This window comes from Trachurus trachurus, assembly GCF_905171665.1.
Source record: "Trachurus trachurus genome assembly, chromosome: 7".
In the NCBI taxonomy this organism is placed as follows: domain Eukaryota; kingdom Metazoa; phylum Chordata; class Actinopteri; order Carangiformes; family Carangidae; genus Trachurus; species Trachurus trachurus.
The window spans coordinates 1,173,379-1,192,333 of NC_139901.1; the positions used below are offsets into that span (position 1 = coordinate 1,173,379).

The 18,955-nt window shown below is 43.8% G+C and overlaps 1 protein-coding gene across 4 annotated transcripts in view; it reads right to left on the bottom strand.

Annotated features, from left to right (window-relative positions):
* Positions 1–18,955, bottom strand: part of magixa (MAGI family member, X-linked a) — an 80,257-nt gene that overhangs the window by 6,695 nt on the left and 54,607 nt on the right. For all 4 annotated transcript variants that reach the window (XM_083976000.1, XM_083976001.1, XM_083976002.1 and 1 more), the window contains exons 14-20: positions 18,435–18,498; positions 18,108–18,326; positions 16,928–17,209; positions 3,557–3,751; positions 2,571–2,647; positions 2,324–2,470; positions 1,110–1,248 (exon numbers count right to left, since the gene is read on the bottom strand). In XM_083976000.1, the coding sequence (XP_083832126.1) occupies positions 1,110–1,248; positions 2,324–2,470; positions 2,571–2,647; positions 3,557–3,751; positions 16,928–17,209; positions 18,108–18,326; positions 18,435–18,498 (1,123 nt within the window). The remainder of the gene's footprint in view (positions 1–1,109; positions 1,249–2,323; positions 2,471–2,570; positions 2,648–3,556; positions 3,752–16,927; positions 17,210–18,107; positions 18,327–18,434; positions 18,499–18,955) is intronic.

Here is an 18,955-nt window from a genome sequence, read left to right on the forward strand (position 1 = left end):
GACCGACGCCGTTATCATCGCAGTATGCAGTATACGAGTTTCCCAGAATGCATTTCACGGCAACCGGTAGCAGTAGCTGTAAAACAGGCTAAAAGCTGTTTTATTTCTCGCTCTAGCGCTGTAATTATGTAACTTTATTAAGTTTTAATATTTTTTCATGCGAGAAAGTAACTGTTAAGACCCCAAATATACTGCCAGTTTATCCAAACGACGGCTGTTTAAAAGTTTGCTCCGATGTTTTTCGGAGAAGTGAAGCTCCGCAGCGACCGGGACATCACAGAGGCAGCAGCCCGGCTCCTGACGTGCTCGGCCGGCCAGCACTACGACGTCATTCCGGAGGAGAAAACGGTCGATAATTAACTTACCCGCAGGTTTTTAAAGGTTTACCACCGGCTGGTTAAATTATTTTAAGGAGATAAATGTTGGTCTCATTGATGAAATCTCAATTGTGGCAGTAGCATTAGTTTGTTTGAATGTAAAGTGAAGCTTCTTGTGTGTAAGCAGCGCTGCCTCGGGGCTCTGGAGCCTAACGTTACGTACAGAAATCACCACATTTACAAAAAGTAAATAAATATTTTACAATGAACCGATCAGTCTGCATTAAGTTTTATTTTATTAAACTATAGTTACGGTACACGGCTACACTACCGTCTTTGGTTACGCTCTGGTTACGGTTAGGACCATAGGTTAGGACGTCAGGGGAGCATTGCATTGTGGGATACAGTACGCGATGTAGACTGGTCAGATGCATACTAGAGATATTTTCCGAATCAGTACGACATTCGGGAACTTTTCGCATACTGCAGATTTTGCTTTTGTTCGCATACTGCATACTACATACTACGTTTTGGCCAAATCAGTACGTACTAGCAGTATAGTATGCGGTTTCGAATACAGCCTCTGTCTTCATGTGTCCATCCGTCTGTCTCTTAAAACATGAACTTGTCCTTTAAGCTCTGACTTCACGTCTGTGCTGTTGTGAGTAAAGTAGAAACCACTGTTGTGGTGAAGGAGGTTGAAGGTGAAGCAAGTCTGATCACAGCTGACCATCATCTGTGTGTGTGTGTGTGTGTGTGTTGGTGTGTGTGTGTGTGTGTGTGTGGTCTCACCGTAGTCGGGCACGTATCCGTTGCCCTTCTTGAGGACAAGGTGGATTCGATGTCCTCCTCTCCTGATCTGCTCCACAGCCTGACTGTGAGTCATTCCTGATGTGCTGTCCCCATTGATCTCCACCAGCTGATCAGACACCTGACGACACAGCCACGCCTTCATTTACCTCCATCAACAACATCTGCAACTAAAATCTGGCTGCCACCTCCCACTTCCTGGTTGTTGTTGGAGTCCTGTCCTGGATTCGATGCTGTATGGTGGCCTGGAGGTGCCCTAATGTCATCTCATTTAAATGCTCCCCATCTCCATCCTGAGCTCTCAGGTGTTAATGACACCCTGCAGCCTGTGGGGGGCGCCAACAGCTGTCCACTGCAACATTAAAGGCTCATAGAGCAGAGCAGTGGAACCAGCTGGATGATGAATGTTTGATGTTCAGAGTGAGAGAATCTGAGAACCAGAGACTCATTTACCTCAGACAATTTAAAGGGATAGTTCAACATTTTGGCAAATTGGCCCATTGCCATAATCACTATAGTCATAGCAGTAGGTTTGTTACCTTTAATTGTCGGTGCAAGCTGTTTATAGAACGGCGGAGCAGAGCCGCAAGCTGCTCAGAGCTACACTACGGAGGCTCATGGAATTTCTTGGTTTGCCTCATCAAACTCATCAAATACACAATCCAACAAGAGCACAGGAGTTGTTTTACAGGCAAATACAGAGACTGCTTGATGAAAAACTGCCCCCGACGGGAAAACGCATCAGCGGTTTTGCATGAATTTACCTCGAAAACAACTCTGTCTGGTAACGTTGCATTCTATCTCATAGCGTGGTGAATGTGCAGGTCACAACTTGTCCACCAGAGCGGTGTGGAGTTGTTGGATTGTGTATTTGATGAGTTTGATGAGGGAGACCAAGAACTATAGGGATTATGGTAATGGAACAATTTGCCAAAATGTTGAACCATCCCTTTAATATCATAGAGTAGATCTGAGTCCTGCTCCTGGTCTCTCCTGGTCTAAAATACAGATAGTCAGTCGGGTTAAAAATCTAACGACTTCTTGTGAGGACGCTTGGAAGCCATCAGAGCTCTGCTGTGTGAGAGCAGCTACAGGAAAAACCCTCCACTGACGTTCAATGATTGGAGCTTTTACTGTGAAGCAGCTGCAGAAAGTGTGTGTGTGTGTGTGTGTGTGTGTTGTGTGTCCATGCGTACCTGTATCTTGTTGCTGCGTTGGGCTGGCCCCCCGTCCATCAGTCCCAGTACGTACAGCCCCATGTTGTACTCGCTGCCCCCCCTCAGAGAGAAACCAAAACCTGTAGGACCTCGTTCCAGATCCACACTGTAGAACCTGGACTCATCCTGAAAGAACAGAGACCCCGAACAAGATTGGTACTGGTTCTACAGAGGCTACACATACTACTGCTACTGCTGAATATATAATATATGAAATGTGAGTGACCTTTGACCTCCCCCTGGCTCCTTTCATCAGTCGGCCGTCGATGTCCAGGTCTGCTCCCTCTGACACAGAGGAGGAGTCTGAGAGAGGAGGCAGGAGGAGAGAGCAGAGGAGTTTTTAGTGACTGAAACTGCTTCACTTGAGGAAGAGGAGAGGCTGTTCCTCCATCTCTCTCCTCCTGCGCTTAATCCTTTTTTTTTCTTTATTAGGTGCTGCAGTTACAGGCAGGGAACAAACACAAACAGAGAAGGACATAGAAAACAACTTATTACAAGGATTGACAAATTAGACAAAATAACAAAGACAAGTGCTGTGGTGTTAGCGGTGCTGTACATATATTGTGGTGGAAGGTGCATATTAGGGGTGGGAGAAAAAATTGATTCACATAAATATCGCAATATCTTTTTTGACGATGTATAAATCGATTTTTTTTTTCAAAAATCGATTTTTTCTCTTTCTTTCTTTCTCTTTCTTTTTTTTTTAAATTTTTTTAAAATATTGTGCAATGTGCATTTGTTCGCCTTTTTTACATACAGAGAGTACAGGTTTTGAAAAGGGTTTAAGTTCACTTTATAATGGAGTATGTTCATTTATAGGCTCCTACAGTATTTGTGTGCAGATAAATGTTAAAAATGCAGACTAAAAATCGAGAGAATCTGCAATATCGTAGAATCGCAATTTAAATCGAATCGCCATCCAAAAAATCGTAGAAGAATCGAATCGGGAGAAAAGCGTATCGTCCCAGCCCTAGTGCATCTGTGTCTGTCTATGAGCATTGAAGAGTATGTGCTGGGATTGGGCTGAGGTTGAGCTGGAATGATTCAATAAAGTGTGAACAAGAAAGAAGGGTGAAAGCAAAAATGAGGGAGAGAGAAAAAAAGTTAAAAAATAAAAAAGTAAAAAAAAAATGGGACTCATTTCTCCTCTGGTGTTTGGAGCTGAAAGCAGATGTGGACAGATGTGTGATATTGTTTTAAATTCCGTCGTACGGTGTCTGGGTGTGATGCTCAGTCTCAGGGTGTTCCCGGCCCTCCTCAGGATCTGGGCCAGGTCTCGGTGCTGTAGACCTCCGACCGGCCGAGTCTCCACCGCATCCAGCTGGTCTCCGGGCTGAATCTGCCCGCTGCGCGCTGCCGGGCTGCCGCGCCGCACCGTCACGAACCGGTGAGACATCAGGGAGGGGGCTGCAGAGAGAGGAGGAGGAGGAGGAGGAGGAGGAGGGGTCACATGGTGGGACTGAATCACACCTGAAACCTGATGTGGTCCAGCGTAGTCATCGTTACACCGTTATCACAGACAATGAGAATATGAAAATTCAGAGCTGAGGTGATTTCCTTGGTGATGAAGACTCATTCTTCCTCCTCTGCCAGCTGTGGAATAATACATGTGTCTGAGCTGAATAATTGAACCCACTCAGTGTGCCTGGATGAACTAACAGCTGCTGCAGCACATGAGGAGGAGGAGGAGGTGGTGGTGGGGGGGTTGGGGGGGCTGGAGTTAGACAAACCACTGAGGACAGAGGGGGTCCTCTATCTCTATCTGCCTTCACCTCACAGTGACTGGTACCAAGGGGGGAAGCAGTGACATCATCATCACCATCATCATCAAACCAATAAACCATTCACAACAATCTGGTCTCTTCCTCAAAATGTTTTTGTGGTTAATAAGGTGAAAGAAGTGTCATTTAAAATGATTCATAGATGTTACCCGGTTAAATCCTTCTTTATCAAATTTAAATATGTTGACCTAGATCTGAAGTGAAGTGTGCCTTTTGTGACTCCCATACTGAGACTGTTATTCATCTGTTTTGGAAATGTGAATATACCCGTAAACTGTGGCAAGATATTTGTGGATTCATTTTAGATAATATCTGCTGTGCTCCAGCTGAAAAAGAATATTTTTTAATTAATCTCATTTTAATTCTTGCGAAGTTTTATATCCACAAGTGTAAATTTACCAAAGTAAAACCCATTTTTTGTGTTTTCATGAAAGAACTGGAGGTGTAGAACTGGAGTTTCCTCTGCTAATAACAAGAAAGCTATCAAAACTATACATTTGTGCTCCCACTTTAATATCTTTAATTCAATTTAATTTCCATTGCTCATATCCCCTGGTGTATCTTACTTTTTTCTTCTCCTTTTTTTATTTAATTTAATTTTTTTTTACTATTATTTATTTCTATTTATGTATGTATTTATTTTATTGTCATGTCTATTTGTTATCCAATTGTTATTAATATGATGCTCATCATATGGTTTTATGCACTGTTTGTGTATTTTGTAAAGCAATAATAAAGTTGTTTAAAAAAAAAATAAATAGGGGCGGCGTTTAGCTCACTGGGTAGAGCTGCCGCCCCATGTTGAGGCTCAGTCCTCGGTGCAGGCGACCCCAGTTCGAGTCCCGCGTCGGACGGCCCTTTCCTGCGTGTCATTCCCCCACTCTCTGCCTCCCCATTTCCAGTCTCTCTCTCAACTGCACTATCAATAAAGGCAATAAAAGCCCCCCCAAAAAAAACAAAAAACAAAAAAAAACATTCACAACCTCAACGTTCCTTTGAACCATGAAGCAGGCTAAGAAACTCAACCCTGCACACTGCAGTCAGGTTATACAATAGTGGCTACAAATGATAGCTAACTGTCTTTGCTCACTGCCCTGAAATATTTTCTTTTAACTCTGAAATTATTTGTTTGTTTGTATGTAGCTTCTTTTTAAATGTTTTTGTAAAGTTCTGCAGTTTTTCAGTGGAGCCCTGGCTCCACTGCAAGCATGAATTAAATAAAATCAATCTCAATCTCAAGCCTGACGCAGTGTGAAAGACGAGTGCTCAGGTCACAGGTCACGTGACCAGACAACCAATCAGCTAGTTGTGATGTCACTGTCCTGATGCAGGGACACATGCACCACATCACCCTGACAACATCTGCACCACCACAAACCCATCTGCACCAGCATCGGTGGTATGATGGGTCATGTAGCAGGACCTTTTAGACTCATTTACTAATAATTGATCCTTTGTTGTCAGGTTGTTGTCTGGTGTGTGTAGTTGAGTTTAGACAGTGGCGTCTGTACAGTCAGTGTGGCTGAGGCTTGTTCTCACTGGGTTACTCTGTGTGGAAACTAGCACTAGCTAGGTCTAGCTAGTACGGACTAGTGAGAAAAGAATTGGGCCTCATTCACCAATATCTTCTTAAGAATCTTCTTAGATTCTTTCTTAAGTTGTTTGTTGAAAACCCTACGTCAGATTCATCAACGCGTTCGTAAGCCTCAGAATTGTTGGCAGCTGTGTTCTTATGCCAACTCCTCATAAGTTGAGGGTGTGTGCCAGGTGAGTCTAATTAACATAGGATTAGCATAGGTAACCGCCCCATCAATGCCCATAAAAGGGCATGAGACTGCAGGGCCGTGTGCACACAGCACCCACAGGCACTGAGCAGAGAAGGTGAAGTGAGAAACAAAGTTGAAATGCTCAAATGAAAATCTGGGAGGGAGGGAGCACCAGACTCCAAACGTAAAAAGAACTTTAGTAGTGAAGTGGCGCTACTGCGGCAGGAATGAAACAAAGAAACAAACATAAGGCTTATATTTAGTTTATATTTTATATTTATATTTAGTAGCGTCAGCAGTGGATGCAGCTCTTCGGTTGTTATTAGAGAGACCACACTCTCACATGTGCCACCATAAATATCATCATATTATCACATATGAAATTTTTTTTACCCCCCCCCCCCCAAAAAAAAAAGAGAAAAAAAACTGATATGAATTTAGTGTCTATAATGTTTTTTAAGAGACTGCAATGATTTGTCAATTAGTATTATTGATATATGATTATTAAAAACATCATAAAAGATAAGAAAATAATTCTTATTCAAATCATATAATATCATACAACTGCAGAACAAAATAAAACGCTATAATCAGTTAGTTTTGCAGAAGTCTCAGCACTTAAAAGTGCGTAAGTATACTCCTGACTGTTGGTAGATTTTGTTCTTAGTTAAGAATAAATTCTGGATAAGAAAACATTCATGAATGCCACAATCTTCATAAAAACTTCGTAAGTAGGACTTAAGAACAAATTTGTTCTTAAGAACGGTTTGTGAATGAGGCGTGACCTGGATGACCTGGATGAATGAGAATATCCATAGACATCTTTGAACACTACATAGCCTACATATTATTATACATACATACATATATGACAGAGCTCTGGGATTAAACTGAGAGTGTCTGACTCAATTCTTACTCTGACCTCACTCTTCAGGACTGAACAGAGAGAAAAACAACATTTGTGGGAGTTGGGTCTTGCAACACACATTGCCAAGTTCAACACACACACACACACACACACACACACCTGATCCAAACCTCGAGGGGGAGGTGGGAGGGAAATTCTCAGAAAGATTTTCTGGCTCAGAGACTAATCACTGAGAACAAAGACACTGTTCCTGCTCTGAGGTCAGAGGTCACATGACCAACAGACGGACAGATGGAAACGCCCCTGTAACAGGCTGTACAGGCCACCTGCGACTGACAGACAGAGCTTCATGTTCAGAAATCAAACAGCAAACAGCAGATAAAACATATGTAAACGGACACAAAGACGCAAATGCTCCACAAAGAGATGCGGCACATTTACATGAAGACACAAAACCACCACTGAGACCCCAAAACACAGCACAGAGAGAGATGCAAAACCACCGCACAGAAATGCAAAACCACCACAAAGAGATGCAAAACTACCACAGAAAGATGCAAAACTACCATACAGTGATAAAGGATGAAAGTAACTCAAAGCAGTGATGCACACAGAAAGACTATACTGTAGCTAAACCTTCATCTGCTGCTGTCGGTAAAAACTTCAGTAACAGCTGAATGTGATGATTCATCTCTACACATTTTGACTAATTTCACTTAAAGCAGAAGTAAGTGGTCCGGTCGTTTTCGCTAATGCTGCGTTCCAGGCAGGCTTTTGAAATCGTAAATTACAGCTTCAAGTCACAACTTACGACTTTGTAGCGTTCCAGGCAACCCACTCGTGTTTTTCCGACCTGTTTTACCGGTGAAAGTCACTATAACGGCCACTCGTAACTTCCGACCGGTGAACTCGTACCAGATCGAACTGGTACGACTTCACGGTCGGAAAAATACGAGTTTCCTTGAACGCACCATAACAGTCCTCGTCCCTACGTCGCCACATTTACGGCGTCCCTTGGCTGCACACACAGCCCTGCATGCCGTTCTCTCTCCTCATTGGATAAAAACTGTAGGATACGATAAATGTTTTCTCCTCGGCTCAGAGCAGAGCAGAGGGACTGAGAGACCCGTGTTTCAGTTCAAACACTGTCAGAAGATATAACTATTTAAGACTTATATTAACACAAATATATCACTTACTTCTGCTTTAAACCAGTGTTAAATGCTTGTGAAGAAGCTGTAGAGATTTTCTATGATTCTCCTGCAGCAGGTTTCAGGTTTCTACTGTTTGACTTTCACAGAAATGAAATGAAATCTCCAACTGTCTGGATCCACCTGAAACAGTTTGTTTTTCTTGGTCTTCAATAAAGTGCTGCTCAGGAACCAGAGCTGGTGTGACTCTGGTCTGAACAAACAGGACTCAGGTCAACAGGATCCAGAACAGACTGAAGCAGGAAAAAACATGTCCACATTAAAGGACCTTTTAAAGTATCAAAGAGTCAAAAGTTTGTGTGTTTAAACTGAACGCACACACACACATGGTGAGGGGAGGTGAATGTTAGCGTGTGAGCTGATAGGAAAGTGCTGAGATCAACATGTTCAGAGAGGAGGAGGAGGAGGAGGAGGAAGCTGCAGAGAAATGGAGGAAACAGCAGGAGGAGAGTGTGATGTATTCATCCTGACAGCTGGAGAGGAAAAATATCATAAAACCATCAGAACAGACATGTGTCGTGTTTCTGTAAAACCACATCAGATCTTTCTTTTTTTTTAAATACTTTATTGCAAGGTTTCTCACCTTCACAAACATAGTCATATTTCATTTTCTTAATTGTACCTTGCATTTTTTTTTTTCAAGTATATATTCCAAAGTAAATAACAACCACATCAGATCTGAAGTTACTCTCTCTGAACCTTCAGGACTGATGAAGATCGCTGTCACACGTTTCTCCTCTGATGATGTCATTTTAATAATCACTGAGAGTGGAACAGAGGCTCCTGTCAGGGCAGTCCGTACAAACAGATTATCTTAACAAGATGATAAAAACACAGCAACAACCTGGGCCACTTCAAACTCCCTCCCTAAGGTAATGGGCCCTAGTTTCGTAGACCAGGCGCAGTCTAGGCACAGCGCATCTATTGATATAAATTCACGTATTGATTCCATTAGTTGCCACGAAACTAGGGCCCAATAATAGGAATGCCTTACAATGTATCATCTGCAAATAACTAGATTTTTAGAGACTAAAACCACCACAAACAGACTTAAAACCAATAAAGAGAGACTTTTAACAACCAAAGAGAGACTTAAAACCACCAAGGAGCCTTTAAACCAGCAAAGAGGGACGAGTAAAATGAAAAACAACACACAGATGTAAAATTACCACCACAAAGAGACAAAAAACTAGTTCAGCTTAGCATAGCTTAGTTCGGCAGAAAGAGTAAAAAGGGGGGGGGGGGGGGGGGGTGTGACTGACAAAAGTCCAAACATCAACCAAGCAGCTCCAGTGACACTCTGTTCACCCAGTGTGTGTTTGTGTGTTCCTGTCCTGGTGAATTCTGTCCAATTTCACAGTACAATAAACTCAGACTCACCTGCGCTCCAGTTTGTCAGACACATACCCACACACAAACACAGTTGGATTGTCATCATATGTCTGTGTCAATGTCAGTGAAGCATTTAAATACACATTATCATATTGTTACTGTGTAACTTGATCTGAGGATTCAAACACAACATACAAACAGCTTGAATGAGCTGTGGTGCTGTGGTGTGCAGCTGTAGGCAGATGAACACAGCGTCCTCATACAGATAACAGGAACTGTCAGGTGTTTAAAATTATTCACCAGTTTGTTCATATGTGATATTGTATTTTATGATAAATGTGAGACCCAGAATCAACAAGGTAGGCCTACTGGTAGCCCACATCTGGTTTAGAGCTGTTGGAGGTTGGATTTTGACTTTGGTAGAGCTAGGCTAATAGTTTCCCTCTGTTCCAATGCTGTGTCTCAAATCGCACACTTCTCTCAGTGCACTGCTTTACAGTGTACTGTAAAGCAGTGCACTGCACTCAAATTTCGACAGGTTAGTACCGTCTCAAATCAAACACTGCTGCTGCGCACTTACCGGAAATGACTCGACAGCTGCTTCTTCTATTTTTTAAATTCTGATTGCAACCATAGCAACCGGCCGTTAGAGCCCTATCGCCGACACTTGACAGCACTTTTTACCGATCAAAACGAGCTATTAAGTTGTGTTTGATTGTGTTAGTGTTGTTGTTGTGCTGTTATGAGTGTTTTTAAAGACGTTTACGCCGGTGTCAGCTCCGTCGCTGCTGAAAGCAACCGCCGCCGTTTGAAAAGTAGTGACGTGTTTCCGCTACGTCACCAAGATGGCGGCCGTTAAGTGTGGAAAGTATGCATCGATCCACACTCAATTTTCTGGCCGTTTGAGTGCGCCAATTGAGTGCGCATAGCGCACTACATTTTCGCACACTGCTCAGTGTGAACGCACTTATGCACTCAAAATATTAAGTGTAAGTGCAGAAGTGCGCGATTTGGGACACACCACAAGTCTTTGTGCTAAGCTAGGCTAAAAGATTCCCTAGCTTCCAGCAGAAGTTTGCTAGGCTAACCGTTTCCACTTGTCTCCAGTGACTATGCTAGGCTACTGTAAGCTAAGCCAACAGTTGGCCCTATATGCTAGCCTAAGCCTGAGCTGGACCTGGTTCTGTCCTGGACTTGAGGCCTCACAGACCTGATGGACCGTTTCTTAATTGAACAGATTGTGAAGAGACTTTGGATGAAATGAGAATGTTCATTCAGTTTGTTGTTTTAATACGAAACCACAGCTGGAATCAGATGGCACATCTGGACAGAAACAGATAGAGTTCCATCAGTCAGCAGCTAGGCCGCATCACTGAGGCTTAAGGTTACATAACACACACACACACACACACACACACACACACACACACACACACACACACACACACACACACACACACACACACACACACACACACACACACACACACACACACACACACACACACGTGTCACCTAGTAGTGTATTGAAGAATGGTTTCATGTTGTCAGAACATTGAAATTTACATTTAACTCTGAATTTGGCTGCCAGTGTGTGTGTATGTGTGTGTTTCCTCTCTACTGCGGGAACCTAAAAATAGAACAGTGACACACACACAGTCCAGTGTATTCAGTGTAATGAGTGCTGAATCTGCCACATGTAATATTCCTCACACACTCAGGGACTGTGTTTGGTGTGTGTGTGTGTGTGTGTGTCACGTGTGTGTGTGTATTAAACTTTGATACACACCAGGAACAAAAAAATTTGGGGTTCACCGTCTTGCTCAAAGACAAAACCAGCAACCCTATGATTAATAGTCAACCTGTGCTAATTCAATAAAAAAAGAAGATTGTTGTTAATTCTTACAATATAATAAACCCTGATACATCAACACAACAGCTCACACACATTCCACTCAGAATCATACAAGATCTCACAATACTGGAGATTAGTACAAGCTTCTAAAAACATTTGAAAGGCTTACATTTCCTTTCCAAAGCTCCTGAGTGTGTTTTCTGTTCTGTAACATTAGTTGTAATTTTTCAGGAGACGTTTGTTAGAGGCTGGTCCACTCCTGGTGGACAATAACATACTTCATGGTTAATCCATCCATCAGTATTCTGCTGCTTATCAAAGTCCAGGTCTGGAGGGAGCAGGAAAAGGCCTCCACCCCTCCTACACAGGACCTCCTCTGTCTGAATGTCATATTGTGTCTCTTTGTGTTTTCTAACAAAGCTCTTTGACTTTCAAACAACAAATACCAAAAGCCATTTCATGCAGGGGGTCAGAATAAAACTAGATTTCAAAAAAACATGATGCCCCTCCAGCCATGACTGATGCAAGCTTCAGAAAAATGAAAAGTAAAAAGCAAAACAAAGCAAAAATAAATAGACAAACTCAAAACCCACAAGACAGCCTAAGTTTACTTTTCTTAGTCTGTTCACCAATTAAGAAAAAAACACCAAACCACATTTCACTTCAGTGCTTCTCTATCCATGATATTTCTATCTTTCTGAATAGAAATAATACAGTGAGTTAAAGCCACTAAGGTCACTGCCATATGAATTAAACTCTCTAGACCAAACAACACGTTTACTCAGTTGTTAGTTTTATCAGTAAATTTGTTCTTTAACCTGGCGTCCTTCACACTCTGACTCTGAACAGTAATACAGATATTTTATGTTTTTCAGACTCTCCACTAACAAACACTGTGTCCATCACAGCCTGATGTATCCGAGTCCCCTGAGCCACAGATTAAAAACAGTCACTACAGCAGCAAATGTGGATTAATAGTCCCAGACAGTGTCACTGTTCAGCAGGTTTTTGAAATAAAATTAGATAGATATTTGATATTTTTTAAAGATTTAAATTTCCAGTGGAGACCGATGGACCTTCAGTGCAGACACACAAAATATGAGATTTAATGAGTGTAACATAAAAAACATAGAAAAGACAGAATGTTTCTATGTCTGGACAACATTATAGGGAATGATCCTTTTAGATGACAGAAACTAGGGCTGTGTTGCAATGTAATCAAAGTTGTAATATGGCAAGAAGTGCAGCACGGTAAGTGTTGTGTTGCTATAGAGACGCCCTGGACATTTTTGTGTGATATAGTCCCAACAAATATCATATTATTAATTTCATATTTCATAAGTGAAAATGAAGCCAAAATGAACATTAGCACTGATAGTGTATATCGTAATCGCAACGTCTGCCATCACTGAGATAAAGGAGGAACATTGAGGCCAAAACACAGACCCTGAGAGATAATGTTGATGCTCCTTGTGTCATATAGTTGACATCAGGTTTATGATAACAAAAAACTGTATGAGAAAATTCAACTTATTTGATCAAACACAACACGACCCCAGTACAAGAAACCGGCACAGTGAAAACATGTGTAAAACTCTTTCAAACCAATCTGATTGACCCAGTGATTTTATTCAATCACTGAATGAGATTAACTTAGTTTATTTTGGTTAAGTTTAAGAAACTCAGACATTTTGTTTTTAGTGGAACACTCCTTTACTCCTGAACACTGAGCAGCTGTGTACTGTAGGTGAAACCAGCTGGTACTGAAACTCTCTCTCTCTCTCTCTCACACACACACACACACACGCAGCCATGACTGCTGTTGGTTTCAATGAGGCGAAAATATTTCAGACATTCTTGAGAGCTGATAACAACAGAGGGAGGGAGGAGGAGGGGAGGAGGGGAGGAAAGAAGGGAGAAAGGGAGGAGGCAGACTGGGAAGGAGGGAGGAAGGGAACATGGTCAGAGATAAGAGGGTCCACAGTCCACATGACAGGCAGAGTTTATGTCCCTGACCTGTTTCCCTTCACACAGTGTCAGTCAGTGTAGTGTGTCAGTATGTTGTGCATGACATCATGACCTTGTTTCTATTAAATATACTTAAACTCATTCATAAATAAACAGCTTACTTTTGTCATGTTTAGTAAGTGTGTGTGATCAAACTATCTGTCCTTTGGTTTGTTGTTAGGAAGCAGATTGTCCAAAAGTAGGAGTTTCAGCGCTGAGACACTGGGACAGGAGAAGACAGAGAGGTCTGTCCATCCATCCAGTCATGAAGCTAGAGAAGCCATAGACTGGCCTGGGAATCCAAGCCTTCTTGCAGGCGGCAACACTAGTGTAGACATATAGTCACAGTGTTTCCAGGTGAATGTGTCAAGAGTCGTACTAAAAGGCCAGAGGAAGAGTCTGGTGAGTGACATCAGGTGATGATGTCACCAGGGTCACAACACCCTAACATGTGATATAAACCAATCAGGAAGCACCTGTGGGAACATGCAGCACCCATCAGCCACATGGAACACTCAGCTTCATCACACTGACCAAGCCTCAGATCATCTCCACACACACACACACACACACACACACACATCATCACTGTAGAGTCAAGTCACATGATCACACACCAACCACTCTTCACAGGACACACACACACACAGACACACACACACACACACACACACACACACACACACACACACACACACACACACACACACACACACACACACACACACACACACACACACACACACACACCGTCATGGTAACTTACGTTTGGATTCCTTGACAGTTTTCAGAGCTGACTGCAGTCGCTCCAACATGATGAACTGAACCACTACAAACACCTGCACCTCTCCTGCTTCTCTCACTCTCTCTCTGTCTGTCCTTCTCTCTGTCTGTCTTTCTCTCTGTCTGTCCTTCTCTCTGTCTGTCCTTCTCTCTGTCTGTCCTTCTCTCTGTCTGTCTTCTGTGAGGCAGGTTGTGCCTCTCGTAGCCGACCAGCCAGACTGAGTAAGAGCTGTGGAGGGAGACAGCTGGGAGTGGGGGTGTGGCTAAAGGAGAGCAGATAGTGGTGGGCGGGCGCTAGCGGTAGCACATGCTCTGGGGGGGTGGGGGTGGGTGTGGGGGGTGGGGGTGGATGGCGGGGGCTTAACAGCAGAGATTACAGTTTGCTTGAACCTCTGTGTTCTGAACCACTGAACAAACAGGAGCTCAGGTGCTGCTTTCATCAGCCACACACTGGTTGGCCACATCATGTGAAGTGGGTCGTGGTGGCGGTGCGGTGCGGCGCGGCGGGCTGCAGACACACACACCGGCGCCCTCCACAGGCTGCACTACTCACTACAGCTGCTGCATGAACCCACAGCCTGATGGATGGTGTTCTTCTGAGCTGCACACATTGATGTCTATAGACCGAATCACCTTGTTGTTTACATTCTACTTCCGGGTAGAAAACCAGCACGTAATTTGAATGAGATCAATAGTAACGAACGAGAGTTTAGCTATAGCCTATATCATATTTTTCACGCCCTATCACCGTTTAGACAAATCTGAAATGATTGAAGAAACATTACTATTTTTGTGTGTGTGTTTTGTGTTGCTATGTGTTGTATTTATTAAGTTTGGAGGAATCACGGTGTCTAGAAAGCATCAGTGGCTGCAGCTGACAGGGACAGCTAACGGTAGCTAAGCTAAAGGCGGTAGCAAAGCTAACGGCGGTAGCTAAGCTAACAGCAGTAGCTAAGCTAACGGCAGTAGCTGAGCTAACACCAGGACGTCAGCTGTTAAAACCCTCCCGTTGTGGGACACGACATGAAACTACTCCAGTTAGCTCAGTCATGTTGTAACTCAGATATCCGCTGGAGAAATGTTTTTTTCATGGAGCGTTTATTGAGTCACTGCGTTATTAAAGTTAAACAGGTAGCTAACCGTTAGCCCAGCTAATCTATGATAACCATGACTAATTACAAAAATGTGCACACATAAATAGTAATGTTTGTCCAATCATTGGTTTTATAGACTTTACAAACATCAGATTAGTCTAAACGGCGACATAGTGACATGAAAAATTAGATATATATAGCGAAACTCTCGTCTGTCACTATTGTTCGAATGCTGGTTTTCTACCCGGAAGTAGTTGTAAACAACAAGGAGATTCGTCCTATGAGGCCTACAACATCTGTATGCTGCACCAGAGAAGCAGGCCAGGTACACACACAGCTGGGGGAGGGGCTTGGTGCTGAGGGGAGGGGCCTGGTGCTGGGGGAGGGGCTTGGTGCTGAGGGGAGGGGCCTGGCAGCCTGCAGAGGAGCTGGAACCTTGTCACAACACACAATCTGACACAATTACATAATTAGTTTGAACTCATTTACATGCAGCTCAGTGTGTCTGAGCGCCCTGTGGGGCTGCAGCAGCAGGTGAGTCCTCTTTGTTGTTGTCATCATCATCATCATCATCGTCTCTCTCCTGTGATTGGCTGAGCACTGTCACGTGACCAGTGCAGTAATGGCTAGAACAGCTGCTTACTCACTATTACTGATGATCCTGCTGCTCACTCCTGTCTCTGAACTGTGTGTTACTGTCCAGCCTACTGATGCCTCCAAGTGTCATCACCACACACACACACTGAGCTTGAACCTTTAGTGTAACTGACTCTGGGCCTGTCCCAGTATACACACTCAATCACACTTACACACTTGGTGTGCACGTTCATGTGTTTAAGTGCACAAGTGTGTCAGCGCGCTTGATTTGCACTTTACCCACACTTAAGGTAAGACCGCATCGGAGCGGTATTTGGCCAAGTATAAATCCCACAATGCACCAGCTGGTGAAGTCTGCCATCACTGGGAGCAGCATCTACATCTGATCAGTTTGACCTGTTATCACATAACTAGGCCTATGTATTTTCTCTATTGACTGAACTTATGTGAATATGTTCATCACACTCTGTTTAATCCTGTGTGTTTTTGTTTTTTTTACTTACCGAGTTGGGCTTACACATTTGTGACTTGAATCTTGCGCACAGAGACACGTTAGGAGTAGATGAGACTGTGATCCAGCAGCACTGTTTATTAAAGGGATAGTTCACCCAAAATTCAAATTTCACTCATTATTTACTCACCCTCATGTTGACTAAGGCTGGGAGAATTTTCAGAGTCCTCCGTGCCTTCTCGGAGTTATGGGGGGATCCGCGCAGCAGTATTTGTCCATATAATGGTTGTGAACGGAGCTCACTTTTCTTCGTCCAAAAAGACACACCAAAAAACATCCAAATTTGAAATTTGAATTTTGGGTGAACTATCCCTTTAAAACTGTTGCTGTGCACTGTTTCTTTTGTTATGGAGTTCTTTACGTGAACAGATGAAAATATCTAAGCAGACACTCCTGATGGACATCACATAATGAATTACAAACCTGGCTGCTTCAGGTTTGTACCAGTTGCTCATGCAGAGCGCTTCAGCTCTGTTGACAAGAAGATACCGACCTTCAAACAACTAATCCTCACTCTAACCTTCTAGATGTTCATGCAGAATATGTTTGGAGAAAAGGTGTCGGAGTTGTGTTAGTGTGCACAACGGCTCAGATGACAGGCTGCACTTGTCAAGTAGGCTATGTCCTGATTGCTTCTGAATCGGCCACTTAATACATGCTGCTGCACACTGTATGTAAATGTAGGTTCCACCAGCCAAACGTCACCAGAGTGTGTGTGTAACCAAGCGCACTCAGCCAAGTGTGTAAAGACATGGGACAGGGCGTCTCTGTGACTCACCGCCGCTGGTCACTTCCTGAGAGGCGATGACGAATCCGAAGCCTTCACCCGGCCGCCTCCTTAGCTCCACCTCCACCGTCTTCCCCCCTCCCCTCCCGTCCTTGGTGACTGCTCCCAGGGCTCCACCTCCTCTGTTCGGGCCGCTCCCCCCCGAGCTCTCCTCCACTCCCAGCAGATCACGGGGCTCTAACGTCAGCGTCACGGGAACCGAGTCCAAGAAGCTGGTGCTCTGGATGAGGGTCGTCGGTGGGGGCCCATTCGGTGTTTGGGCAGGAGGGGTCCCTGGAAAATTAAGAGGAGTCAGACCGATGGGGGGGGGGGGGGGGGGGGGGGGCTTATGGAGAGAATTTTGTTCCTTTATCATTCAATCAAATAGAACAGATTTGAAACCAAAAAAGAGATTTCAGAGCGTGGCAATCAAGTGGCAATCAAAAAATATTTTTTTGAGATCGAAACAGAACAGGTTGTGTAGCCGATGTCATATCTGGCCCTCTGCGTTGTGTTTCTCACGGCCTGCCCTAGGTGGGGTTCGATCCCACGACCTCCAGCACCGGAGGCAACGATGCTAACCTCTTCGCCAAGAGGTTGACAACCACTTGGTGGGTTGGTTAGCACGTCGTTAGATGTGCACTCACTCCACCCACGTGTTGTGAATGTACGGCAGGCTGGAGCCAACCATATTTAGCGCAATTCATTACTTATGGGAAACGTTAAGGGCAACAGCCTATCAGCTACCTCCAGGCAGCAGCAGCACAAGGGAGAAGTGGGTGTAATGCAGAAGGCCTAGCTGGCGCCAGAGCCAGGTCAAACCAACCAATAGAAACTCTTCTCTCATCCTCCAGCGTAGGCCCCGCCCATCAAGTGCAGTTGAATTCGCAAGCAAAACCTTTGAACTTGCAAGTAAAGAGGACTGATTTATAAGCAAAATGGTCGTATGTTTTTACTTACAAACATTAGTTTTGATTGAAGTTGAAGAAATATGCTCTCAATTTATTTTTTCAATTGCAACCTGTTCTGTTTCGATCTCAAAAAAATATGTTTTGATTGCCACTTACTCTCTTTTGCTCTGAAATCTCTTTTTTGGTTTCAAATCTGTTCTACTTGACTGAATGATAAAGGAACAACATTCTCTCCATAGGGGCTCTCAAGGACTCCCAGCATCAGGCAGCGCAGGACTTACCTTGGTGGGTCCCTGAGGCCAGCGGGTGGCCCTCCTGGGGGCTCTCCAGGGCCAAACCAGCCTGGCTGAGTGGGGGGACGCTCCCCACCAAGGCACCCGTGGACGGGGAAGGCAAGTCAGCTGAGGTGGGCGGGTGGGACGAGGTGGGGGTGGCCCCGCTGTGAGGGGAGGGGAGGGGCTTGTAGAGGTTGGGGGTAATGACGGGAGAGGGGGTGTGACCTGGGGGGGAGAGAGTTAACAGTTTGGATTGTTTTCACAGAGACAGGAGCAGAAGTCATGATGGAGCGGACATTAAACAGGGGGGGGGGGGGGGGGGGGGGGTCGTACCTCCTCTGTAGACCAGCAGCACCACCTCTCCCTGTTTAGTGTGATCCTGCAGGATTCTCTGGACCTGAAGGAGGAAACAGTTCAAATGTGATGTATTTTAAAGAGTTTCAAGCTAAAAGTCATTTAGTAAATATGATTTGTGTATTTACAGGAGTTGAAAGTTTCTAAGGTTAAAAATCATCATTGAACAGTGCATTAAAATGTAATTACTTTTTATTGGGAGTTTAAATGTGGGGATTTTCCACTTATTTTCAAGATTGTTTTCTAGTAGTTTAAAAATTAGGTATTTGATTTTGGGTTATTGATGAAGATCAGAAAAATGCTCTAATTAACTAATCTTACATCTCACACCAAAAATAAATTCTGGACTCAAAATAACTCGCTGGAAAGGATGGATCCGACGTAGAGTTGTCTTTTATTTTCTTTAACAAGAAAGCAAACAAAGTTCAACCCGAGCCACTTACAGATACAAAGTTTAAAAAGAAAAGTAACAAAGTATCAGGCTGCATGCAAAGCACAAC